Source organism: Sceloporus occidentalis, unplaced genomic scaffold, assembly GCF_023333645.1.
Source record: "Sceloporus occidentalis isolate IW3139 unplaced genomic scaffold, rSceOcc1.0.p SCAF_41, whole genome shotgun sequence".
Taxonomy (NCBI): Eukaryota; Metazoa; Chordata; class Lepidosauria; order Squamata; family Phrynosomatidae; genus Sceloporus; species Sceloporus occidentalis.
The window spans coordinates 2,502,579-2,530,194 of record NW_028317021.1 but is presented as its reverse complement, the minus strand read 5'-3'; the positions used below and the strand labels follow the sequence as shown (position 1 = coordinate 2,530,194).

Genomic DNA, 27,616 nt, shown 5'->3' with positions numbered 1-27,616 from the left:
TTTGTGCAAATTCAAGCAAATTTTGTGTTTGTTGTTTTAAAGAAAAATATGTTATTCTCCGTCTTTAACTGAGGACCAAATGCTAAATTTCTGTCTGTTGTGGAAATAGTTTTTAGAATGTTTGTTCTTCAGCAGAGCTTATGTTTATATGTTGTTACATTTGGCTTTTTACATTTTAGGAGGAAACACGAAAGAAACCCAAAATGACAATTGTAGAATCTGCTCAACCTGGCAGCGAGCCTCTGTGTACTGTTGACGTGTGACCAGAAAGCGTAAGAATTGGGAAGCAATAAAGCAAGTGAAAGAAGCTAGTTTTTCTGACAATTTAGGAACTGATTTGCCTCAGAATGCAAAATAACAATCCAATCAGCTTCAAATATGCATTGTTTGTTTGCACCATTAGGGCAACAGTACTGAACTTCAGATTTTGTTAATCATGTACATTTATTCAGGTGAGCCAGGCTTGTTGAGAGAGGATACGCTGAAGGAAGCATTCATCCACCCCACTTACCCCCGGCAGTATCCATGCTGTCTTTAATGGATGTGCTTGGAGTAGATAACAAATATATAATATAGGAAGGCTACCAAACACTTTCTTACATGAGTATGCTGACAACCTTTTTTTTTTTTTCTGGAGAAGAGCTTTGTTGCATTGTAGCACAGAATAATATGCACTGTAAGACACTTTTGACAGCTACATTGAAGAAAAAGTGGAAAGCTGTGTTCCTTAGTTTCATGAAGGTTGGGCCACTAGTTTCCCATGTTTATAAATTTTGGCAGTCATATCATAGGATTTTAAAGAAACTATCCTGATACACTAATCTCCTCTTAGACAATAAAACAAATTCATAGCAATATTGAGCACCAAAGTGTCCCCATTTTAATTGTTGGGTCTTTCTTTTCAAAAGCAGGAACGGTGGTTTTTTACATAAAAGACAAACAGAAGAATAGGCTTAATTTGATTGACGCAGTGAACCTTGGGTTGACTGAGTACTACTGCTCTGCAACTTCTGTTCATGTAAGTGGGACTTGTGAGAAAATCTTCCATAATATTAATCAAAATCAATGTTCACTAGCAGTGCTTTGTGCCATGCATCTGGTGTCACTTTTAAGACCCCAGCTGAAAGGCAATGTGAAAATACACTGACAGTTCCAACACTTAAAACAGCATCTATCATGTAGCATAATTGTATTTAATCCAGCTGGCTCAAATTGAGACTTCATTTTCTAGGAGACATCTAGATATCCCCAAATCATGGTGAAAATGCTCTCCCACATAAGATGGTGTTTGAGGGAATTTTTTTTTATTTATTATTATTATTACTACTATTATTTTTGGTGGGAGCATGTAGTGCCCCCCTAGCCTTCCACATTTTCCCAACCCTGCCCTAGACCAAGAATCATTTATGGACAAATGCTGCAATTTACCAGAGCATAGGCAAACAATTTTAAAAGTATCAGAGACAGTATAGTTCCTTTATGAAATATATACAATATTTGGTATGCAAAATAAATTGCAAGGAAAAAAGAAGATTGTAAGCACCACCTGTAAGACTAGATTCTCATACCAGTATAGCACAGATATAGCTCTTATGTAAGTATATTTTTTATGCCTGTATGTGAAGAATCCAAGCATAAGAAAGTTGTAGGCAAGCTGTAATAAGAATATAAATAAAACAGATGTGAATCCCATTTTGGGAGAAAGACAATGAAAAAAATATATAAATTTTGTATACAACTTTGCCACCATTAAAATGCACTTCAAATGACACTTTCCAAAACTTCCTTTCTGTAACTAATGATTAAGTGTGATAAATATTTCCATTTTCCTTATGAGACAGCTCATGAATCTCTGAAAGTGTGATTAATAATATATTTAATTCCTGGCTGATGCATCCTTTCGCTGGCCTTTTGGACAAGCTTGCTCAGTAAGGGTTTTAGTATACCATTTGTGGACAGCTGGGAAATACTCGTTTCTCATTATTTTTAATGAAAAGATGCATTTACCATTTCCTCATTCTTCTGGCAGCCAGCTCTGATGAGTTTTGAGTTTTGGTAACATTCCAATCCTAGTGGCCACAATCTTACATTGCTGCAAGGTAGTGTATATCCATTGGTAAAATTATGCTAAGCTAGCACTATGCAAGCACCATACAAAATGGAAAATTTCTCTGAAGATGCCAGCCACAGATGCTGGTGAAATATCAGGAATAAACTCTTCCAGAACATGGCCACATAGCCCAAAAACCTCCACAAAAAATATTCAAAATAGTAAAGTCTGTCCATGGGCCCCATTGTGCAGTGCACAATGATAGGCACAAATAAAGTTAATCTCTGTCTGTCATGTGCAACTGCAACTGCACTTCCACTACCATCAGCTGAATATAGCCATTGTGCAATGTCAACATAACCACTGTGCTTGCATTGTGCAACTTATGCTTGAACATTCAAGCATAAGTATTTTCTTGGATGCACACAGAAATTAGATTTTCCAGGAGTCTGTCTACTTCAGGCAGTCCCAGCTGAGCAATATCTGCCATGCTGCATTCTCCAAATGCTCTCTTTTCAGAAATTTGTCATGTGGTAATTTGAATGAGGCCTAGTACATTCAGTAGACACTTCAGGCTGTGCTTTTGCAGAAGCAACCTAGTTATGGCATCCACAGACCCTCACTTACCCGGGAACAGCTTATGCGCATATCCCATCCTGGATGTCTTACAGCACCACCCAGAGAATGCAACACTGAAACTTAGAGTCGAGTGGGGGTGCAATGGAAGAATCTAGTCTCTGTTTGTTAACTGTAGAGTCTCTCTGCTTCCTATTACAATTTATAGATTGGCATCCTGTTAGTAAATTATGATGGTGCAAGTCAGACTTCAGACATCACAACTCACGTTAACGGTTGTTGCAGAGGTTGGAGTCCCCCCAAAAACTTTGCTTGTAAGCAGTTCCCTTAACACTGAGTGAGGATGCATCCAGCTGTTTTCCTGTAGCTGGATATGCTGCAATGATATAATCTTAAAAGGCTTGCAAGGACCCCTGGAGGTCTCTGCAGATGCCCGTTGAAGCGTGCCCAGTTTCAGGCAAACAGATGGATTTGTCCTTCCTCATCCTCCTGCTTGCCAGCAACACAGAAATGCTTGCATTGAAGGGGATGCACTGCTTATAAGGTTAATTTTTGGTGGGGTACCATTGGGAGATACAGCGATGCAGTACACATACGTCTCTTGATCTTGGCCACAGCCTTGCAGAGGTGTGGTGAGGCCTTCCTCCTACTCTCTCCAATGAATTCTTAACTGATGTTGTTCTCACTAATGTGGTCCATGCTTTGTAATAGATGAGGGGGAGGGGGCAGAGCTCAAAATAACAAAGAAACTACAGCACACATTCCTTGACTTTATGGATGTTGATAACCCCTCCAGATGCCTCCATCTTGCCACTGCACAATGGGCCCTTGTAGTAGCAGTAGTAATATTTAATTCTTACTTGCCTCTCCCTATGACTCAAAGCAGGGAGCAACAAACAATTAACAAATACATAACATCAGTTTAAAAACACATCTGTTAAAAAGTACATTAATTTAAAAGGACAAATAAGACACTCACATATTAAAACAATCTACATTTAAATTCATCATTTCAAATTGACAGTTTAAAAATCATCTAGAGAAGTCTGCCAGAAGAGACGTGTTTTTTTAATGCTGTTTTAAATTCAGACAGCATGTTCAGCTGTCGAGTTTCTTCCAGCAGGTCGTTCCACAGTCTAAGGTTGCCTAAAGTATAAGTCCTCTGGCTAATAGTTGTCAACCAGTAAGTCCTGGTGTCCCAGTTTCTTGCATCATACGGTTGTTAAAAAAACAAATGTTCTCTTTGTAGCTCGAGAATTGGCGGTTGATAAGATACAGGGATGCAGTGGCTTAGTGGTTGAGAGGCCAATTCTGATGATCGAAAGGTCGGCAGTTCGAAGCCCAAGTGAGCTCCCATCCCTAGTCCCAGCTTCTGCCAACCTAGCAGTTTAGAAGCATGTAAAAGTCTAAGTAGATAAATAGGTACCACTTTGGTAGGAAGGTAACAGCATTGATTGCAGTCAAGCTGGCCAAATCATCACAGAGTTGTCTTTGACAACGCTGGCTCTTTGGCTTAGTAATGGAGATGAGCACCAACCCCTGCCCTCAGTTACCATCACGTGTAATTTTAACCTATTTTGAAAACTTGTCACCAGCATTCTTACTAAATGTTCAGCATTTGCAGAGTAGTTTCTGCTGTGGAAACTATTAGAGTATAATCTGGCTGGGTCCATCAGGCAGCTCTTCAGTAACGTCTGCATTAATTAGATTGAGTTGGAATAAAGAACATGGATATGCTGATATGGTAAATTACTTAAATTGTTGGTACTTGCTTACAAGATATTTTGAGTAGCAAAAACACTGCAATCCAATGATTTATTCCAGAAATACAAAAGATAGGTAACTATTTCAGTGCTTCTGACGTAATTCCTTGTTCTCTCCGACAGGACATCTGGCTGTAAGATGTAAGGGAAGTAAGGCATCAGGAGGCAATTGTTAAATTGCATCTTTACCATTATATTAGTGAAGTGCTTAGTTTAAAATTTGGATAAACGTGAGAGGGGACCTTTGAAAAATGGCAACTTAGTTGTGGGATACCTTTAAATACTTGGTAATCCAATGATTTATCATACCGAGGCTATATTTTACCATCTAAGATGAAATCTGGGAAATTGTAAGATAGAATCTTTGAGTTGGAAGGGGCAGAGGCATCACTAGGCTTGGTGTCACTTGCAGTAACTTGCAGTGTCAGCCCCATTGACCATACCATCCAGAATCCTTAGGAATGTTTTTGTACGAGATGTTACTCCAAAATTGTAAATCCTGTACATGGCTGAATGCAGCAGCAACAGTTGTGACATATGCAACTGGCACAATTAAAATTATACCTTTAAATTACAATATCATACATGCCGCCTACATGTATTTACATTTATATAGTTACATGTGGTTAAAGTGACAAGTTGATAAGATGGGTTTGAATAAAATTTTAATCATTTTTATAATTCAAAATTTTAGCTTTCTGAGCTTCACCCCATCTCTTCCACTGAGCCCCAGCCTTTCAAAAGGATTCAGGCAAATGCCACAGCCTGTTTCTGCCAAGAGGCAGATGTTTGGGGAGCAGTGCTGGCACCTGGTGCAGACTGAATTCCCAAATCCCATAGCAACACCCCTAGAAAGGGACCACCAGGGACACCTAGCCCAACCCCCCACCATGCAGGAATACACAACCAAAGCACTCCTGAAAGGCCCATTCAATCTCCATTGAAGGCATTCCAAAGGAGAGCCCACCACCTCCAAGGTAGCCAATTTCACTGTCAAACTGTTCTTACAGTAAAAATAAAAATCCTCCTCTCCTCCAGAGAGAATCTTTTATCATTTAGATCCATTGGTTTCTGTTCTGCTCTTTAGGGCAACAGAAAACAAGCTCACTCCCTCTTCATGACACCCCTTCTGATCATTTAAAGACCGATGCTCTTAACAAAGGGCATGTGCCTGGCATGGCGTAGGTAACTGCTTAGCAAACGGTCGTTTTAATTTGCCCACTCTTTATTGACACCCACTACTGAAGAGTGCAAGGCATTAGTAGGATATTGCATGTAATAAATGGGCATATGGAAACTCAGTGGAATGCCTATTTCTCTTCTGAACCACAGGAGACAAATGGCTTAAAGCTCTGTCGTAAGCCTGTTTTTACAATGCCATGCATACTTTTAATAGTCTTAGCAGGGAGTCCATGCTAACACTGACTTGCAGCTCCTGCTAGTCGGGATTTTTAAAAATCTTATTTTACCCACAATGCTTACCATGCCCTCCAAGTGGATTTCCTCATTCAGAACATGATTCCGCACATCTCTTCCAAGGACAGGATTTTCAGTTTGTTCCAAGAATGAATGGGACATTGTTCTCAATGCACTGCGCCTGTTGCACAGTCTAGCTTGAGTCTGCAATCTTTCTACTTCACTCATGCTATGCTAAAAATATTACCGGCTTCTATGCCTTTTAAAGGTGTTTACATTTGTGTACCAGTTCATGTTTGCAGGAAAAGCCTGATTGACAACATGTTGGTAACCACTTTTCTCTCCACTTCGGATTGGGCAGTGTACAGCCTTCTAGATATTGGACCGTAACTCCCAGCATTCTTCACCATTGTCTATGCTGCCGAGGACTCATGGGAGCTCCAGTCTATCATCTGAAGGGCTGCTCTCTGCACCTTCTCACCTGCCATCCAACCCCTTTCAGAATGGAACTTTTTTGTAGGCTCCCGACATAACAGAGCCAGCATGATGTGTAGTGGTTTTGAGTGTTAGACTATGACTCTGGAGACCAGGGCTTGAATCCCTGCTTGGCCACGGAAACCCACTGGGTGGCCTTGGGCAAGGGACACTCTCTCAGCCTCAGAAAGGGCAACCGCCCTCCCCTTAAACTAATCTTGCCAAGAAAACCTTATGATAGGTTTGCCTTAGGTCGCCATAAGTCAGACCCCCACCTCACCCCCACCCCTGGATGGTTCATTCTCGAAATGTATGCCATACTGACCATCTTGCTTTAGTTTTACCTCAGTCTCAAGATGTAAATCCTGCACAGGTGACCATTGCCCTTAAAACACCCAGTTGTGTCATTGTGAACCAAAGGCTACAAATTATGCATCCTTTTAAAAAAAGTGCTGCAGCCTTTTTGGCACGATGTTGACAAAGCGCAATAACTGCTGGGATAAGTAATGTAACTGCTGTTGTCACTGTGAAGCATTTTTTGTTGTTGTAATTCTGATGTTTACTATTGTTTGAGGTGTAAACAGTCATGCATTTGCACATAAGCACAAGCTGCTATGATATAGAGGGTAGATTGTTGCATTTTAACCTTGGCTTCTGCATGGATACTTATGCAGTGTGATTCAAGACTTCCAAAAGTGTTGTTCTTGTAACGTGTGTTTTTCTTCTAGTTAATAAACTATAATGGCTTCAATCTTTACAAATGACTAAAGGAAAGCTGCATCAAGCCCCTTCCCCCTTAGTGCAGTACCTAAATGTGGCTGAATTTCACTAACCCAACTGTTTTCATCCTCTTGGAAAGCTTTTGCTTTACATATTTGTGTGCTGCTCAAAAGCTGTAAGATAACTGACTTATTTGAATGTTTAATACTGAGTGGAAAGTTACTAACTTTGGTGAGAGATCCGATTCACCTAAAGCTTAATCATTTTAGCGCTTGACACTGAAACTCCCAGTATGCTCTTTTAACACTTCTCAAACTTGCAAAAGTATTTCTTTCAAGCCCCATTTACAGCATGTATTCTTGATTTTGGTGGAACTGGAGAAAAATCAGTGTCTGTGGGAACAGTTCCAGATTAAGCCAGTCTTGTCTGCCATTTAGAACAACTTGCAGTGATTATTTGTATTTTGAACATGAATGTGACCAACTTGATGTTACTGGGTGCTGTATGAATTGTATTGAGTGCAGTTCCTTGATGCCAGTGCTCAGTTGGTGCAACTATAAAGCCGCCTGCATTAAACCTCTGTGTTACGTATTTCAGTTTCTTGTGTGTTTCCCAAATATTAGTTCTGAGCAATAAACTTTCCTATTGCATAAGACTGTGTGAATAACTAGTACCAAACTTGTTCTTTTCCCTGAAAGATTGATATCTGCCATGGCTCATCATGGAATCCATCTTTATACCTTCAACTATGATTGTTGCACTGTCAGAAAAAGCCAAGTACATGCATGCCAGTAAATTATGGTAATATGACTGGATAAAAGTACAAATGTTTGCTGAGACCGTGTCGTTATATGTGATGGAACGCTATCACTATATTATATGTCATGATGCCACAATGCAAAAATTCACCTTGTCAGATTTTGGGGTACTGGGAAATGAAATTTACAGGAGCACATTGAAAACAGGAGGCTACAGAAACCCTTTGAAAGAGCCAGGTTGACAAAGTATGTTTTTTTGGGGCCTCGCTGGATTGTAAGTCCAGCCATAGTTCCTCCACAAGCATATTTTCTAGGTACCTGCATGCATCATAAGACAGATCTCATAAAAAGATGCAATCCACTTTTAAAGATTAGCCCTCCTGCAACCTGTTGCCATCCAGATGTGATGAGAACAACTCCCAACTGGAAGCCACTGGGCTGGAAAAGCTCCAAATAGTCTCCAGTTGTAGATCAGATTTGTATCTGAATAACCTAAAACCACACATCAGTAGAAGAAAACCTGTAAGTTACAGCACCAGCCCATTCAGTAGGGTTCATTTATTATCTGTTGTGTTGCTCTGAAGTACACGCTTCTACAGTGACCCTTGGTATTTCATGCTTAATCCATGGCTTAGCAGTTTTGCATAAAACAGTTCTTCCAACTTTAGACTTTTGCCACGTTCCTTGCAGTTTATATTCTGAAGTCCCAGGAACCAACCAGTTGTTCAGCCATTCTCAGAAGGGGAAAGCCGCAGCAACTGCAAAGAATGCTTTAAAATTAAAACCTGAAAAATTGACGGTTTATGGGAAGTGACTAGCTAGACCCAACTATCACTAGCTGGAATGTTCCACCGCTGTGTTCGCTTTTGGCAAGTCCTCTTCCATCAAACCTGTTGCTTCCAACTGCACAGTTGTAACTTGAGTTGCACTCTGGTGGTCTATTCTTTCAAAGAACAGCAGCAGCTCATAGTGCATAGTGTGAGGGAAAAGGTCCACTGCCATTGCTCTCATAGGACGGAAGGGGCTTCCTTTGACACGATTGGATGGAGCTCTGCAAAGGCTGGAAGAGCAAACAAAAATATTATATAAAATGACTGATAGGGATTAGTTCTGCTATTCACTGTGGGCATGGGAACGTTTACATTTTGCATTCTAAGATGTTCAATGGATAAGCTCTTTAAACAGGCTGGATGGTCATCTCTCAGGGGTGCTTCGATTGTGAGTTCCTGCATGACAGGGGTTAGATTGGATGGCCCTTGGGGTGTGTTCCAACTCCATGATTCAACACTATTGGCCAGAGATCTTTGTTTAAGGTAGTCTGATTCGGTGTGAATATAGGAGGCATGCTACCAGCACGACTGGAAACTTACTCAATAAAGTTGTTCATGGCTGCGCGAGGATTGCAAGACACATAAATGAGCTTCTTTAAGTGCTCAGCTTTTCGGATTGCAAGAATGACTTTGGAATCTGAAAATAAAAATGTGGACAAAAAGTAGGGTTAACACCATTTAAATCCGGCTGCTTAACGGCAGACTGGCAAGCTCACACTGTGCAAACCTACTTCGAACAATTTTCCTTTCCACTATGAATCCTATCAGTTATAATGGAAGTAGTAACCTGAGTGGCCAATGTAGCCTGAACTACTTTCCCAGCACCTTCTACAGCAGAAAGTTTCTTTTTCCATCATTGACTTAATCACTTTAACCTAAGTCTTGTAGCTGACATTTCCAACCAAATGGGGCTAATGCTGGAATTCAAACCAAGTAAAAGTTTTAAGGCTGACATGTAGATCAAGAAACTTCTCACTTTTTATATTACCAGTGCCTAGCTTTTACTGTCTCCTGTCAAAAGTGGACAGTCAACATGATGTAGTGGTTTGAGAGTTGGACTATGTCTCTGGAGACCAAGGTTTGAATCCCCCCTGGGCCATGGAAACCCACTAGGTGACCTTGGGCAAGTCACACTCTCGGCCTCACAGCAAGACAAACCTCTTATGAAGAAATCTTGCCAAGAAGATGCTGTGATAGGTTGTCGTAAATTGGAAACAACTTGATGGCACACGACAAGAAGCCAACAGTGCAACACCCCATTTACTTCTCTCATAACTGCTCACTGTCCCACACCTCCATCTCTGTTCAAAGCTGTACCAAACCTCTTAACTAAGTCAAAAGTTATTAAATGAAACTTACGTAGTCCTGCGCGGGGAGGATCCACAACCGTAATCGAATTTTGCAGTGCTACGGAGTTAACTAGGTGAGGAACAAGGTCTTCAGCTTTTCCACAATAGAATTCAACATTATTCAGCTCTGTCGATTAAAAAAAACACACACACATTGGTGTTTATACTCATCTAAGAGATCCTTCTTCAAAGTTGCTCCATCATGATTCCCCTCTACTGATAGCCAGCCCCTTGAAAATGTCAGTTTGGTTCCGATTTGTTTTTAACTTTTAATTTTTTATTAATTTAGCACAATAAAAACATCCAACAAATATTGAATATACATCAAACATAACATATCATCCCCCCCCAAAAAAAAACATTTTAAAATCATTAAAAAAAAACCCAATCCACCTATGTAATATAACCTAAATATCACATTCAATTCTACGCACTTTCTTATATCCTTTATATTTTTTTATCCCTTCTTGTTCCCTACTTTCCTTTCCTCTCCTTCTAAATTCCAATCCTATACCTTTCTTGTTTCCTATCTCCTTGCTACTTCCTCATCCTTCCTCCTCTTTCCATTCTATTTCATCCTCTCCCTCCTCATTCCCCTTTCTTCTTCTCCTTTGTTGCTATTACTTATTCTCTTCTATTTTCTCCTACATTCTCATACTCTTTCACATACTCTTTATCCCCATCACATTCACGTCCATTTCAACTTCCTTTTCTTCATTTAATCTTTCTCCTACTATCCCCCCCTATTTCCACATATATAAATTCAAAAACCATACATTCCAGCTTCACTACTGACTTGTCCTTTTTCTTGATAATTATATTGACTTCCTTATTACCACCTCTATCCTTTCACTCTGCTACTATAATTCATACCTTTTACTTTGTAACCATTACCATATTTGTTTCCTGAACCCTTTATATCTCTAAATTTATTTCATATCTATATTGTTTATGTGATAGCTTTATAACATCAACACACATGTTTCTACGGACCCACCTCTTATCCTACTCATTTTCTCTGTATTTACTCCTCATACCAAACTTGTAACTGCTATGTTCCCCTTTTGCTCTTGTATAAAATTAATTATTCTTTCCCATTCTCTGTTTAATTTCTCTAGGGAGGAATCTCTCAGCAAATACGTTAGTTTGTCTACTTCTATTATATCATACAGTTTCCACATCCAGTTTGGTTCTGATTATTTTAAATATATTTTCATTGGGAAGACATTTGTGAGTAAACTATCAAATACATAGTGGCAAAATACACCATTTTAAAAAGCATATACAGTTGCCCCTCTGTTTTCGCAGGGGATCCGTTCCAGAACCCCCTCAAATGAAAACCGCCGATACTGAAGCCTCATTGGCTTGAAAAGTAGTGCGGGCCCATGGGTGCGCCCATTTTATCCCCCTCCATTTGCCATCCACGTATAAGCAAGGGACGCAGATCCCATGTCCACAAAAATGGAGGGGCGACTGTATTCTCATTTAACCTCGGTAACAGTTCCCTGTGCTAAAAAAATCATGAGGTATCGATTTCAAGCACAATATGCAGCGTCATTAAAAATTCTCTAAGCACAGGTGGTTAGCTTGTTTAGCAACAGCCTCATGGAAATAACTGATGTGGGCACTGGGCACTGGGCACGTTTTGGCCAAGATCCAGTTGGATCGAGGCTAATGGAAGAAGCCTTCAAGCAGATTTCGCAGGAGGCAATTTCATCCTCTGGTCCTACCTGCCACCTGCCCCTCTTCCCTCCCTCCCATCACCCAAGCCTCCGAAAGCTTTACTAGCCCCCAGAACAGACAGAGAGGCTACATAGGAGCCTCACAGAGAGGGGGAATCTGCCTCCTCCAAGACAGGCTGATAGGCATCGCCTGGGCCAAATGGTTCCTGACCTTAACTGCAGTGTGCACTATTTTCAGAAATATAGCAATTCTATCATAGCTGCAATATTAACAGTTCTACACGGAGACATGCTTAAGATTCCAGGTGGCAAGGTTGGGGGGGGGGGGCAACGGCTCAAATGCCTGGAGAGCTGTTGTCAAAGTACAGAATTTGAGGCTTGATGGGCTAGCTGTCAAAACTTTATTAGATACTCATGTATGAGTCTTGAAATTTTAGTCGAAAAATTGACCCAAAAAAACTGACTCAACTTATCCAGGAGTCAATGTAAGTACTGTACTTTCACTCTTATAAAAAGAGGTAAAATGCAAGAGAATAATCTGTCCTAGAAACACTGACCCACCTGTTCTCTCATTCATCCAGCCTTTAGTATGAGCACAAACAGTTATGCCTGCTGGAATTGTGTAAGTTCTTTGGCACTGTTTTCCTTTGCTTTATCCTTTGGATCCTTTGTTACATGTCCCTAGGTTTTACCCTCAACTTACCCACAGGTCATATCAAAAGACTTATACATAATTCTGGCCCCAAAACGTGCCTTTGACTTATACATGAGGTCAACTTATATTCAAGTATATATGGCAATTTGCCACTGATCAGTATACTTTGCAATATAGGCATCAGAAAAAACATTTTCAGATCAAGAAATGACATCAGTTGTGCATTGCATCCTTAATCTGCCACTATGGCTGTAAATTTGGGCTTTTTAATTTGGTCCCCTAGTAGCATGATTTCAGCATTTCTCAAAGAAAAGAAAAGAACTTACCTTGGCCTCCACAATAGCCAGAAGTGTACTTTTCCAACCCCCATCTGCTAAAAACCCACACAATACAAAAATCCCCTACCTGGGCTCAAAATTGTACATAGATTCTATTCCTCAATCCTTTTTTGCTGGCTGGAATGTCAGCTGGAGCCAGACTATCCCTGACTTTGGTTAGAATGAATTCCTAACTTTTGGGGGCAGTAAAGATGGAATTAACCCATCCTTCAATGCCTTCTTATATCAAACTAAGGACAGGCTTTGGTTGGTTAGTACTGATTTTTAGCCTCCTTTTATGCATAGCCAGGAGTATGAATGGAAATACTACAAGAAAGAGCCAGCGCCAGATGACTGCATTGCACAGTGATGGATGTCAACACATTGCCTGTTTGCATTGCACACTGACTGTCTGCATTGCACAGTGATGGATGTCAACACATTGCCTGTTTGCATTGCACACTGACTGTCTGCATTGCACAGTGATGGATGTCAACACATTGCCTGTTTGCATTGCACACTGACTGTCTGCATTGCACAGTGATGGATGTCAACATGCACACAATAAGCTCCATTTGTTGTACAGCCAAGAGTTGTGCAGAAAGGATTGTATGACTTTACTTTTTAAAAGTAAGCAGATTAGAGCTTTTTTTAAAACATAGAAAGCCTTAAAATGTTAGAATTAGAACTACAAGTCCCTCTCCTCTGACAGTAGGGCACTGTGAGACTTTGGATTGCTGCAGTAAAATAAATTTTGCCCCCATCACTGAAAGGAATATCTAGGAAGAAAAACACTTTGAAGTTTGGGAATGCTGGCACTGGGTTTCAGTTTACTGACCATTAAGTTGAGCATTCACTTTGGCATCTTCAACAGCTTCTTGACAAAGTTCAATTCCAATAACTTTCTTCACTTTCTGCAAGACATAAGCAGTAATATGCAGCTGAGCACTTGGAGGTCCAGGCAAAACGGAAGACAAAACAGTGTGGGCATCGCTGCTGCAGGCTTTCGGCACCCTAAGATGGGTTTTCTGTTACGTAGGACTGCAGATGAGAATCTGACCTATGGAAGATCCTTCCAATGAGAAGCTATTTGTGCTGTTGCTCAAGAGGACTGAAGGAAATGTCGGAAATTGTTTCCATGGTGCTATCTGCACTGAAACTGAACCAAATTAGAAGATCAGGGCCAAATCTAGTTTTAATCCCAACTGGAGTAGGTTATCTGAAATGAATGGAGCATACTGGTTATCGTTTTCATAAATGTCATTGACTTGAAAGGACCTTCTCTAGTTGGCACTAAAATTAGATTTTGTCCTCAGCATCAGCAACAGGAGTAGGTCTTTTAGATAATGTAAGAAAGAGGCCCTTGCAAAATCCCAACAGTGAGATGAACGAAACCAGGCTTTTTTCAGGATGCCAGGAAAAGCAGAAGCAGAAAAAAAAGGACCGATTCTCCTATGGTCCAAAACATACTGCAGAAATAATCCAGTCTGAGACTGCTTCACCTGCCCTGGCTCAATGATAGGGAATTCTGGGAACTAGTTTTGTGAGCCATTTAGCCTTCCCTGCCAGAGGGCTCTGGTACCACAATAAACTACAATTCCTAGGATTCCCTAACACTGAGCCATGGCAGTTAAGAGTGGTCTTGGACTGGATTATTTCTGCAGTGTGTTTTGAACCTCTGTGTTAACCTTGACTCCAGTCACAGAGAGACAAAGGCACCACAGAATGTATCAAACTAATGGCCAGGCCATACGTGAACTGAAAGGCCAACACAGATATTAAATGCATCAATTTATTCTTTAAGAATAGCACTGGGAACAAACTAAGCAGAACAACACCATGAGAGGTTTTAACAATTCTCTTCCCATAATCCTGACAATGAGTAGCCCATATCCTCTATTGCCAACATTGCCAAGCTTCACTTCTGGAAATAATGGCACTGGAGCAGCGGAGGGGTACACTTCTTCCCATATACAGTACTATGCTCTTGCTCCAGATCTTTCCTTGGCTATTTTTAAAGGGGAAAAAAGACCACCAAGACATTTCACAGATCAGCTCCTCTTTTTGTAACTCTTTTTGTAAGCTGCCTTGGGTCCCTCAGCAGGACAAAAGTGAGGTATAAACTTAATAAATAAAGTTTACAACAGCAGTGAAAATTTTAACTGACCTGATTCAAAGTTTGTCTTTTGAAATTTCCAACAAACATGCAGTTAGCTCCCCAAGCACTACTTAGGCCAACATCTGTTCTTTAGATGACAACTAATTTTAAGAGACAAAATGCAATGGCCTCTAAGGGCTTGGTATTTTACATCAGGGATCCGACTAACATGGCTATATCTTTGAATTCTTAAATCAGGGATGTTCTTTTACCTTGGCAAGTGAAATTCCAATTGTTCCAGTTCCACAGCAAACATCCAGCACCTTAGTCTCCTGGTTTACTTGGGCCCAGTCCTGAATGGCTGAGTATAAAACCTCCGCTGCCTGAGTGTTTACCTACACAATTCCAATATGCATAACAATAGTGTCAGTATTCGGCACCCCAAAATGTAAACTCATAATGCTTGATTTGAAAACTACCCTCATCAAAATGAAAGCAAACAAGAGCTCCAGAATAGGATATAAATTAACCTATTTGAAATATATCACACAAATGTAGATATTTAAAAGTCTACTTTAAAAACAGGGGCACATTGGGCAAAAATGGTGGCACTAATAATCACTGTCAAATGTGTGTAATCTTATAATGACAAGAGGTAAAAAAATTCAATATACAAAATACAGCCTAGCTCTGATGTAACAACCCCCATGGTTTCTCACTGTAACTAAACTAGGCCAATGTCTAACACAGAAGTGAAAAACACTCTTTGAAAGCAGAAATCCTAACTGATCCATGTTAGTTATTTCCCAATTCTCTTTCATTTATGATAGAACTTCTAATATGTTCTCGTGTCAGCCACCATAGCGCAGTGGTTTGAGGATTGGGACTATACTGTGGAGACCAGGGTTCAAATCCTCATGGAAACCCATTAGGTGAACTTGGGCATGTATAACAAACAGAAAGGTCTAGGAGAAAAGTGTTTACAGAGTAAAACATAAAAAATAGTTTTAATGTCTAAAATATTCTGATGATGCAATTACAAAGCACTCCTTTCCATCAAAATAAGCAGTGTATAAACAGTGCAAGACACTGTGCAAAAATGCATTAAAGACAAAGAGTATCTAAACTTCCAAAATGCATTAAAAGTAAAAACTATCAAAACATCCAAACACATTTCAACAAAAGTCGTCCTCAGTGGTAAAGGAAAGCTGTAGTAGCAGCAAAACAATTATCCTATTGCCAAAGCGTCATCCAGTATATGTAAGTAGGATAGAGGCCTTGCAATCTGAGCATCCAGGATACAGAATTATTACAAACCTGATCTATCCTACTTACATATACTGGATAACTCTTTGGTATCATCTGTTAGCATATCTGTTGTTAATATGTAATAGTTTCATGCGTTTTTAACGGTTTTAAGCACATGCCTTAAAGTAATGTTTTAAATGGACTGATTGTCTGAGGTTGTTTTAACTTGTGTACCACATATTGCATTAGCTATTTTGTTTTAATTTTATTGTAAGCCGCTTTGAATCTCCTTTTGGATGAAAGGTAGCTTATAAATAAAATAACTATATAAAATACATAAATAAAATCTCCTTACATTTAATTTAATCCATTCTGAGCTACAATCATAGAATCGTAGAGTTAGAGGAGACCCCAAGGGCCATCCAGTCCAACCCCATTCTGCCATGCAGGAAATCTCAAAGCATCCCTGACAGAAGGAAGAAAACTCCACCACAGTCTGAGGAAGCAGTGTGTTCCACTGTTGAACAGCTCTTACTGTCAGAAAGTTTCTAGTAATATTTAGGTGGAATCTCTCTTCCTGTAGTTTACATTCCTTTTTCTAGTCCCTGGAGCAGCAGAAAACAAGCTTGCTCCCTCCTCAATATGGCATCCCTTCAAGTATTTAAAGAGAGCTATCATATCACCTCTTAACCTTCTCTTCTCCAGGCTAAACATACCCAGCTCCTTAAGTCGCTCCTCATAGGGCTTTACGGTTTCCAGACCCTTCACCATTTTAGTCCCCCTCCTTTGGACACGCTCCAGTTTCTCAACATCCTTTTTGAATTGTGGTGCCCAGAACTGGACACAATATTCCAGGTGGGGCCTGACCAGAGCAGAATAGAGTGGCACTATTGCTTTCCTTCATCTAGACACTATACTTTTATTGATGCAGCCTAAAATTGCATTGGGCTTTCTAGCTGCCGCATCACACTGTTGACTCATGTTCAATTTGTGGTCTACTTGGACGCCTAGATCCCTTTCACACGTATAACTCTCCTTAATCCAGGTGTCACCCATTCTATATCTGTGCATTTCATTTTTCTGCCCTAAGTGCAATACCTTAACATTTCTGTGTTGAATTTCATTTTGTTAGCTTTGGCCCAACTTTCTAGCCTATTCAGGTCATTTTGAATTTTGATCCTGTCCTCTGGAGTATTAGCTACTCCTCCTAATTTGGTGTCATCTGCAAATTTAATGAGTATACCCCCAATACTGTCATCCAAATCATTGATAAAGATGTTGAATAGCCCTGGGCCCAGGACAGAGCCCTGTGGGACCCCACTGGTCACTTCTCTCCAGGATGAAAAGGAGCCATTGTTGAGCACCCTTTCGTTCGGCCGGTCAACCAGTTACAAATCCATGTAACAGTTACCTTGTCAAGCCCACATTTCACTAAGTTTTATGCAAGAATGTCATGAGGAACCCTGTCAAAGGCCTTACTAAAATCAAGATATACTATATCCACAGCATTCCCTTCATCTACCAGCATTCCCATCAGCTACTAACAGAGGATTAGGAGACACAAGCTAGTCTCTGTGTTTCCTATGTCATACTTGCAACTATGTTTGTCAGATACTTCTGTATCTGACAATGTTATTTTCAGATACTTTGTCCAACACTTTTAAGTTATTTTTTCTTAAGTCACAGAATCAGAAGTCAGAGTAGCTTCACAAATAATGGTGGAAAATATGCATGCCTTCTACTGAACTTCTGCCTTAACTAGGATGCTACTGAAATGTGTAAATAATTTCTATATAATTTCATTCAGTTTTTAATTTCACAAATTCTGTTTTGGCTATTAGTGCAGACGCATAACAGGAGGCCACTGCTACTATGCCTCAGTGTCAGCAGTGCTCAATCTGCAAGTGATTTCAACTGCTAGAAAACATGTAACCATAACACCATTAGACGTTTACTTGGAAAAAGGCATGGGGAGAAATCCGGAACTTCAGCCCAAGCAGATCTTCATAGATGTACTTGTCACCAGCAACATGCTCCAATGTTAAATCTTCACGATTGGGTGATTTTCTGGAGTGGGAGGAGAAGGGGGAAAACAGTTTTAATCATTGCCATTGCATCTAAATCTGTTATATCACATTAAAATGCAAGTATGGATAGCCATCAGAGACAGAAAAGCTGTACCAAAAGACAAGTTGAAATTGAAATTGAAAAGACAAGTTCAATTTCTGAAAATGTTACTTCCATATTTTTTTACCTGTATACATGACACAGGATCACATACAGCTGAGCAAGTTGAAGCAATGTTGGTTTTCATGGGAAGTAAGCATGCACGACTGTGCACAACACCATCAACTAAGGTCCAAAACACACTGCAAAAATAATCCAGTTTGAGACCACTTTAACTGCCCTGGCTCAGTGCTATGGAATCCTGGGAACTGTAGTTTTGTGAGACATTTAGCCTTCTCTGTCAGAGAGCTCTGGTTCCAAAATAAATCACAATTCCCAGGATTCCCAGGGATTGAGTTAGGGCAGTTAAAGCAGTCTCAAACTGGATTATTTCTGCAGTATGTTTTGGACCTAAGAGAGCTAGCTGAAGGGTCAAAGCAGTAAGAGAAAAATACTAGCAGCTGTATTGTAAAATAAATAGGAAAGAAAAATCTATTTCCAACCATTATCCTCTTAGAAAAAAAATGTGTGGAGCAATAACTAATTGCTATGATGAATTTAACTCTTGCATGACAAATAGGACACCTTTGGTCTTGTCCAATACTGTGTTAATAAACACAAATGTTTCTTTGGCCTGTTACAGACTGCCAAAATAAAGCTGCTTCGGGTCTCTTTGGAGGTATGCTGTTTAAATGATGCATGCATCCGAAGAATCCAGAAGCTGCACCAAAGCTGCACTCGAGTGCTTAGGAATGGAGTGTGGCTTTGGCGTGACCGCTGAACTCTTAGGACCCATGCATCATTTAAATAGCATACCTCCAAAGAGACCTGAAGCAGCTTTATTTTGGCAGTCTGTAACAGGCCATAGATTGCTGTTTGGTGTTCTGAGTATTTTATAATGCTTTCCATTGCTGCAACATGTTGTTCATTGGTTTAGATGCCCTTGTGATAAAGGCTGGTATGCAACCTCTAAAACATTGCTGTCCACGCACTCCGGTGTTGTTATATTTCTCTATGAAATAATGTACTTACTTTTGACCTTCTTCAACAAAATACAGGGATGTTATTCCACTGTCTTTTCCGGTGCCTTCTGTAAAGTACTTTGCCAAAGAGGTTTGCAGTTCATTAAGTTCCTCTTTACTTAATTTCTAGATATTTCAAAAAGGGAAAAGATGTTCAAATGTTTGGTAACAGGCTTCAAACAAAGCAGCATATTATTGATATTTGCAGTAAGGAGGAATTCAGGGATAATGATTTAAGTATGCATATGACTCAGTAGCACAGTCTTCCATATTTTGTAAGGGAAGATGTTCCAAACAGTACATCCCAGTCAGGAAAAACTGAACCATGAACTATTTTTTGAAATGTTTAGGACCTGCAACTTGTGAGTATCTCTCTTGTTACATAAATCATATTCAGTACCTGTGGATTAAAATAAGCAATTGCCATGATGTGGTGATTCCTACTGATGCGGACTGTCAGCTGTTTCCAGTGGCCTTCATAGGTTTCAGGGCTGTAAACACTGTAAGGTGTAGACCTGTAATTTTCAAACCTTTAGTTATTAAAGCTAAAACACTAGAAATATTTCTGCTACCTTAAATAAAGAGACAATTTTCCAATATCATCACGAAAGTTCTTAAAATGGTGTCTCTCACTTGCCTTTGACAAAACCTTTCCCCTTCCCTGAGTAGGAACAGAAAACATTGTGATATCTTCTGAGCAGAAGACATTGCAATTTTCAGAGTGTGCTGTGCGCACAGTTGTGAGTTCTCTATTATCGCAGTAATGTGTCATATCACTTTATTGAAAAGGAAGGCCTCTATGAACTAGAGTTCAAAAACTTCCTCTCTCTCACCTTACAAAGACATTTTATTATTATATAATATCGAAAAGGGCACATGTTAACTTCTTGGCCTGCTCTTACACATTATCCGTTCAAGAAGTTCAAGCAGGGAATGATTCATTTCTTTAAAAACCACAATACACTTGTCCCTCCATATTTGCTAGGGTTGGGGCACAAGACCCCCGTGAATATGGAAAAACCACAAATAACAAAAACACCACATTTTTACCTGAGGACGCCTCTCTAGGAATCTCTAGGTCCTCCAGTGCAACTCTGTGGTCAACATCCAACAGACACTGACCACAGAACTGCCTTAGAGGAGCTACAAATGCCTAGTAGAGTATTCTCTCTAGGTCTTTCAGTGCAACATTTAGTTAAAGTTGACCACAGAGTTACACTGGAGGACCTAGAGATTCCTAGCAGGGAACTTATTAATCAAATCCGTGAATAATCAAAGCTGCAAATATCAAAGATGCAAATATGGAGGGATGTGTGTATTTTCATCCCACCCTACATGTAAACATGTAAAGTCATTTAAAATCTAAGTAGTCTTGCTAAACTGAGATTTAAGTATGTTTCAAGTGCCATCAAAAGTGTATGAGAGGATACTTTTTTGCCCCAAGGGTGTTATGGGCCAGAAACAGACACAAGGGAAAGCAACAGAGAGAGTTAAATAGGATAAGAACATACAGCACCATTATTTTACTTAGGCTAAGTGACAGTAGGGTCTCAGATTAGGACATCTGCTTTCCAGATGGGTTGGATCTTCAAGTCCCACATTCCTCTGTTAACATAGCGATTTGATCAGGCAAATGGTTCCCATCATTCACCCCAACTCACCTTATGTACTCTTGAAAAGCCTTCACTACCGTTTTCACAACAGCAGGAATGTGAATGGTATCAAAAGGTTCCACTACAGCACATGTTCCACCCTTGTACTTGCCAAGACGAAAGCCAACTGTTTTATCTTCTTGATTTGGGCCTATGCCAATCAAAAATTCACATTTGTTGCGATATTCAGTCTAAACATAGAGTAAGAGAAGGTTCAGAACTGTGGGGAAATGCCTACTTTTTCTCTCACTCTCATCACTTGCTGTTAGAGGAATTGGGGTTTAGATAGGAGAGAATTTCCTGCATGTAAAATCCTTGTTTTGTCTTTTTCAAATCTTTTCTTGTCCATCCTTTCAAATGCATAACCATAAATACCTTTTTGGGTATCCAAGTAACTAGACCATGTGACCCAGAAAACTTTGGAAGGCCACTGCTTATATAAAGTTGGTGCATTAAAGGTGCATTAAAGACAGAAGCTCTTCCTTTTATCTTTTAGTGAGAATGTATGCTCACCATATATATATATATATATATATATATATATATATATATATAAAGCCACTAGCGAACATTTTCTCAGTTTGTAACCTGAAACTGCCTGCCTTGATAATTTTTGAGTCAGTTTCAGCTCATGGAAGCAAGGCCACATTAAGGCATGCATTATCTACCCATTTTAGTTTGGATATCCTCTCCCAAACAAGGGCTAACACCCCTGGGAAACTCTAACTTCCAACAAGAATACCCATTCAACTCCTCTAGAATTCTGCAGGCTTCTCCCAGCATTCTTGGTGGTTTCCATCCAAGATAATCTATTTTAAAGTATCCATTATTTCAGTATTAAAAGTGATCAGGTAAAGGCCAGTTAAGGTGACAGCAAAGTAACACATTTGTGGTAATGAATCAATGTTTCCAGAATGATGACTAGACTGGATTTCCTTTTACATTCTTCTATAGTATAAGACTTCAGAGAATGTTTTTAAAAACAGTTCATTTTTCAAATGTATTCAAAGAAATGTTAATGTTAAGATCTAGGCAACAGATGTTGCAGGGATTTGAGGATATGTCAAGTCTAAATCTATATGAAAGGCTAATAAAGCAATCCAGCAAAGATCTAGCACACTGACTGAAGAACAAATTGACTATTTCAGGCATTAACCTAATTAGCTATGTTATCAAGTTATGGCTTACATCAGATATCTCATGAGCCACTTATGTGCAGATTATTTTACAAATCTCAGAGGCTGTTGCTATGAACATGTATACATCTGACTGCTAGGGTGGATTATGGTACACCTATTCAGAAAATGAAAGAAAAAGGAATAACAACAACAACAAAGTTCTTGATATGCATGACCTGTAATGGAGATGATTTCACCCCTTCCAAGGGGCAACAGAGGCCACTGTACTTCTCTTTCTGCATGAACAACCATGGTAGCAGAGCTCTGTTGTTGTTCCCTATCTCCCTGCAAAACAAAAAAACACAGAGTTGGAAGAGGTCACAAAGGGCGATCCAGTCCAAACCCCTGCTATGCATCTGGAGGAGGGGGGAATACATGAATTCATTTCCAGTGACAAGCATACATAGAAATTAAAGACAGATAGAAAGATTTTAAGATAACACAGGACAGGTCTTCAGCTTTAAAATCAAAACAACACCAGTGTAAATGGGGAAAAAAGCTACAGGGAACACTTCATATAACTTTAAAATGGGATAATGATCAGATATGTAAGTTGTGGAGGAGACAAAGCGAAGACAAGCAAAATAATTCCTGGTCAAACCCAAGTTACAGTGGCCCATTTCTCTCTGCTACAGAACACCGCTAGATAGCAGCACCAGGATAAGCAGCTACAGGCCAAGGAGTAGCCAGTAAAATTGTCTACTCAGTTGCTTAGTATCAGTGCTGATAAATGGGTCTGCATCTTTTATTTGTTACTTTGTTAAAATCGCACCCTCAGCCCAGTAGGCGCTTAGGGCAATGTTCAATAGAAACACTGAACCCCAAGGAACAAAACTACATACTGTAATGGAATTTATGAATGACATTAAAATGAAAGAGCAGCAGAACCTTAAAACACCCAAACCTGGTGGAATAGTAGTTTTGACCACCTGCGTAATGAAGAACAAGACCGGGGGGAGGGGGGGGGGGACTATTGAAGGCTCTATTATAAGCCCCGCCAGCTAGATCAGTTAGACCAGTACTCAAGAAACATACAGGTTCATATAGAGAGAGGCAGTCCTTTAGGTAGCCTGGCTACTGTGTTCCATAGGTTAAAACCAGCACCTTACCATGAGGCTACCTTCCTTTTGGGCAGATGTTAAAAACCAGCACTCAGAGAACCGCATTCACCATTAATACATATGAACGATTTGTTACCCAAAAAGTTACCTTGTCAGTTTCAGCAGCACTTGTTCACATTCTTGCTGCTTCTTCGCGAGCTGCTCCTCGTATGGTGTAGTCCATAAAGGGGTCACCACATCCGCTATTTGCTTAGCGAGAGGCTGATTTTTGCCATCCTTGGATAACACTGGACATTTGGCTGCCGCCTGCTCTTTGGTCTCCTCTCCCTCCTCCTCTCTTTTCCTCTTCTTCACGATGGGATCAGCCTTCGGCTTGGCTAATCTGATACTGAGGTTTTGGTTCTTCCACTGGACTCCATGAAGGACCTTCACAGCTTTGTCCCTTTCCTCCTCGCTCTTAAAGGTGACGAAAGCAAATGTCTGTTTCCCCAGCAACTTTATCTTGTGAGGGTTAAGACCATATTTAGCAAGGAACTTCTTCACTTCACTGAAACCAATATATTTGGGGAGGTTCCGAATTTCTACCTTATAAATTTCGGAAGTAAATAAGTCATCTTTAATATACCTGTACATGCTGGAAGAATCTGAAGTATTAGTTGTATTCTTACTTTCTCTCACATCTTCCTTAGCTTCCTTTGCAGACACAGTTTCCGTTTCCGCCAGAGAAACCATTCTTTGCGCATCAGACACACACACCCCATTGTTATTTTCTTCCATTATGTCAAGCGTTCTGTAAAGAGTAACCGAATTAGCTCTCTTAGGAATGCCATATCAAGTCAAGTTTAGATATTTCAGCCTCACCTACAAAAACTAAAACCTGGCCTGTATTTTGAACAGTCTATTTTTAATTGTATTGTTTTTAATATCTCACTTTTTCCCAGTCCAGATGACAAGGCAGCTGGTAAAGTTAAAAGAGGTAAAGCTTTACAATTCATCTCATACAACAATATAAAATACAATTAATACAATGGAATTAAAAGCAGTTTAAAGGATGAGCATTAAAAGGAAAACAACAAATAAGACATACAGTACATTTGGGGAATCAAAACACATCACAGAAATAATCCAGTTTGAGACCGTTTTAATTGTCCTGACTCAGTGCTAGGGAATCCTGGGAATTGTAGCTTATTGTGGCACCAGAGCTCTCTGACAGCGAAAGCTAAATGTCTCACCAAACTACAGTTCCCAGGATTCCTAGCACTGAGACAACACAATTAAAACGGTCTCAAACTGGATTATTTCTGCAGTGTATTTGGGACCTGAGGCTGCATCCACACTGCAGAAATAATCTGGTTTGACAGCGCTTTAACTGCCATGGCTCAATGTTGTGGAATTCTGGGAACTGTAGTTCGTTGTGGCACCAGAGTGGAGTGAATAAACCAGTTTAAATAAATCAGAACTCCACTCTGGTGCCACAATAAACTACAATTCCCAGAATTCCACAACATTGAGCCATGGCAGGTAAAGCGGTATCAAGACAGATTATTTCTGCATTCTGGATGCAGCCAATGGCCTGTTAGAAACTGCCAAAATAAAGCTGCTTCGGGTCTCTTTGGAGGGATGCTGTTTAAATGATGCATGCGTCCTAAGAATCCGGAAGCTGCACCAAAGCTGCACTCCAGTGCTTTGGAATGGAGTGTGGCTTTGGCGCGATCTCTGGACTCTTAGGACCCATGTATCACTTACATAGCATACCTCCAAAGAGACCTGAAGCAGCTTTATTTTGGCAGTCTGTAACAGGCCTATGTGAGTATAAAAGTACTGGATGCATAGGCTGGGAAAGATATAATACTAGAACCCAGAGGGTTTATCCACCGAAGCCGAATGGCAGGAGACTGAGAACATACAATAGGAAATACAAGTATACCTTTGTTATCAAAGTAACAAAAAGCCTGCCACCAGTAGCAGATGCAATATGGAAAGACCAGAGATACGTCACGTCACCACAAAAAAGAATATCGCTTCAACCTGTTTCAGCAAACCTTTGCTTCAAAGCTTAAACCGATGCGCCTGCAAAACAAAACAACCAGGTCAGATCAGCCTTGCATACGTAAATAAAAGCATTCTGAACCTTTTAGAAGGCAGTGGAAGGCTTCTTGTTTTCCCCAGCCTCTTTGCTTACGATTTCCACTTTTGCGGCCAAGCTTCACCTAGGTCAATGCTTTTTTTAAACAGGTGAGGGTTGCTGGTGAGGCAGGGTCATTGTTCTCCTATCCTCTCTCTCACATAGTTCGCTGCTGTTTACCTTGTCTATTGGATGGACAGAGCAGAATCCTGTCCTTTCCCAACTCAAGCTTTGTTTATTGCACTTGTTACTGAAGACACAGGGCTACAAGCTGTCTGTTTCTCTAGCCCCCTTTGACCATCTCTCCCAATGCTAATGGAGCAAAAAATAATCCAGCTAGACAGGGGAGGAAAAGGAAAAGCAGGGACGGGCATACATAAAAGATTGTAGAAAAGCACTTCACTGCAGGAGGCATGGTGAACTAAGGTGGCATCCACACTGCAGAAATAATGCAGGTCGACACCACTTTAACTGAGTGCTATGGCATTCTGGGATTTGTCGTTTTGTGAGATATTTAGCCTTCTCTGTCGGAGAACTCTGGGCCACAACAAACTCCAAATCCCACAATTCCATCGCATGAAGCCATAGCAGTTAAAGTGGTGTCAACTTGCATTATTTCTGTAGTATGGATGCAGTCTTAGATGGACCTCAACTTCTTTACCAGACATATAGGTCCAAAACGCACTACAGAAATAAGCCAGTTCCCAGTTTTCTGAGACATTGAGCCTTCTCTGCCAGAGAGACCTCTAGAGCCACAATAAACTACAGTTCCCAGGATTCCCTAACACTGAGCCAGAGCAGTTCAAGTGGTCTCAAACTGGATTCTTTCTGCTGTGTGTTTTGGACCATAGTTAAACTATGGAAGCCACAACCAAACAGTAATGACAAGCTGCCTATATGACCGATATGTCTGGTAAAGAAGTTGAGGCCCCTCTAAGGCTGGATCCACACTGCAGAAAAAATGCAAATGTTATATTTTTTATGATTTCAATTGTATGATTTTAATTGTTTGAATGTGTTTTGTGTGTTAGCCGCCTTGGGTTCCACTTTGGGAGAAAGGCGGGGTAAAAATAAAATGTGATGGACTCCTGGGATTTGGAGGTTCGATGTAGAGCTGTCCTGACTAGTTGCAATTGAAAGCCCCGTTGCGGCACCAAAGCTCTCTGACAGCGAAGGCTCAATGTCCCACAGAGGTACAGTTCCCAGAATTCCCTAACACTGAGCCAGGGCAGCTCTAGCAAACTGGATTATTTCTGCAGTGGGTTTGGGACCTACGTCCGCATTACAGGGATAATCCGGTTTGACACCACTTTAACGGCCAGGGCGCCTGACTATGGAGTTCTGGGAAGGGTCGTTTGTTGCAGCAGAAGGGAAGGCTTTGAAAGCAGCTCTCTTTTGTTTCAGGCTCAGTCCAGCCGCTCCCCTCAGAGCGGCCCAGAAGAAGTCTGGGCATGCGCAGAACGGCGGCCTCGCCTCCGCGCAGGCGCACAACCCACCGAGGCCTACCAGAGCGCAACGCAGCGCCAGACCCCCCCCCCCAGTTCACAACCTCGGCGGGAAAGCCCGCCACGCTGCAAGGGGTCCACCTTTTCCCCGGAGACGGCCCTCCGCCCGGGGATGAAGGGAAAAAAACCTCGCTCGAAGCCCACCTTCTTGGTCTTGGCGCTCCTCAGCTCGCTTCCCAGCGCAGCGCAGACGACCAAGGCGGCGGGGCTTCCGGGAGGGGGCGGGGCTTTGGGGACGTCAGCGCCGCGCGCGCGCCGGCTTGTTTGTTTCCTTTCGCCGCCCTTCCCCCTCTTTTTTCAAACGCTGAGGGAACTCTTGCCTCCATGTTCCATCTTTTACCCTCTCAGTTCTGCCCCCTTCTGTGTGATTGTCTTCCCTCGTAGAAGTGTAACTCCGCACCTATATCTTCCACAACGGCCACTTGAGGGCTTGGGGGGCCTCCCAACACCTTTTTATAATTTTTATTGTTGGCCGCCTTTCAGGTCGTTTCTGACTCGTGACGGATAGTTTTCTCACAGGGTTCGCTCAGCAAGTGTTTGGCCTGGCTTGGCTCGGAGGCTGAGAGAGTGTGACTTGGCCGAGGTCGCCGAGGCGGGATTCGAACCCAAGTGCCGGTTTTTAATGAGTGTATTGAATTTATTTCAGTTTTCTAGTATCCCCCGGGAGCCAGGTCCTTCTTGCGGACAATGCTATCCCCCTTTTTTCATGTTATCCAAGTCGAGACAATTCGGTTGCCTTTGTACGTTTACACCGTGCCACGCTCTCCCTTGGTCTCCCTCAGCCGCGGGCGCCATTTTAGGCCGGAGGGGCGGGAGCGGCCTCCTCTCTGCCGCGCGCAAAGGCTGCTGGGAAGTAGGAACAGCTCTAGAAGCAAGCGGGCGCGCGTCGAGAGAGCGAAACGGAGGGAGGGTTTACTTAGAGTGAAACCCCATTGTGAGGAATAGGGCTCCCTTTCTTGTCCAAGATGGTA

The 27,616-nt window shown here is 41.1% G+C and overlaps 2 protein-coding genes across 5 annotated transcripts in view; one reads left to right on the top strand and one right to left on the bottom strand.

Moving 5' to 3' along the window:
* Nucleotides 1-7,590, top strand: part of DGCR8 (DGCR8 microprocessor complex subunit) — a 37,927-nt gene extending 30,337 nt beyond the window's left edge. The window contains exons 14-15 of one of the 4 annotated variants that reach the window (XR_016277266.1): nt 180-1,018; nt 6,167-7,590. Coding sequence is in view for 3 of the 4 variants with exons in the window: in XM_089489712.1 (XP_089345838.1) it covers nt 180-263 (84 nt within the window). In the remaining variant the exon portion in view is untranslated. Of the gene's footprint in view, nt 1-179 lie in introns of all 4 variants that reach the window. The other 3 variants (XM_089489712.1, XM_089489711.1, XM_089489710.1) reach the window with 3 other exon arrangements.
* Nucleotides 7,591-8,284: 694 nt separating this feature from the next.
* On the bottom strand, nt 8,285-27,357 carry TRMT2A (tRNA methyltransferase 2A). The gene is made up of 13 exons (XM_089490065.1): nt 26,790-27,357; nt 24,943-25,085; nt 23,164-23,805; nt 22,131-22,239; nt 20,786-20,967; nt 19,525-19,639; nt 19,135-19,250; nt 17,892-18,003; nt 14,961-15,083; nt 13,429-13,504; nt 9,947-10,063; nt 9,128-9,224; nt 8,285-8,817 (listed from the first exon to the last, which is right to left on the bottom strand). The coding sequence occupies exons 3-13, from the start codon at nt 23,790-23,792 to the stop codon at nt 8,592-8,594; spliced, it is 1,902 nt and encodes a 633-aa protein (XP_089346191.1). The 5' UTR covers nt 23,793-23,805; nt 24,943-25,085; nt 26,790-27,357; the 3' UTR covers nt 8,285-8,591.
* Between the last annotated feature and the right edge of the window lie 259 nt (nt 27,358-27,616).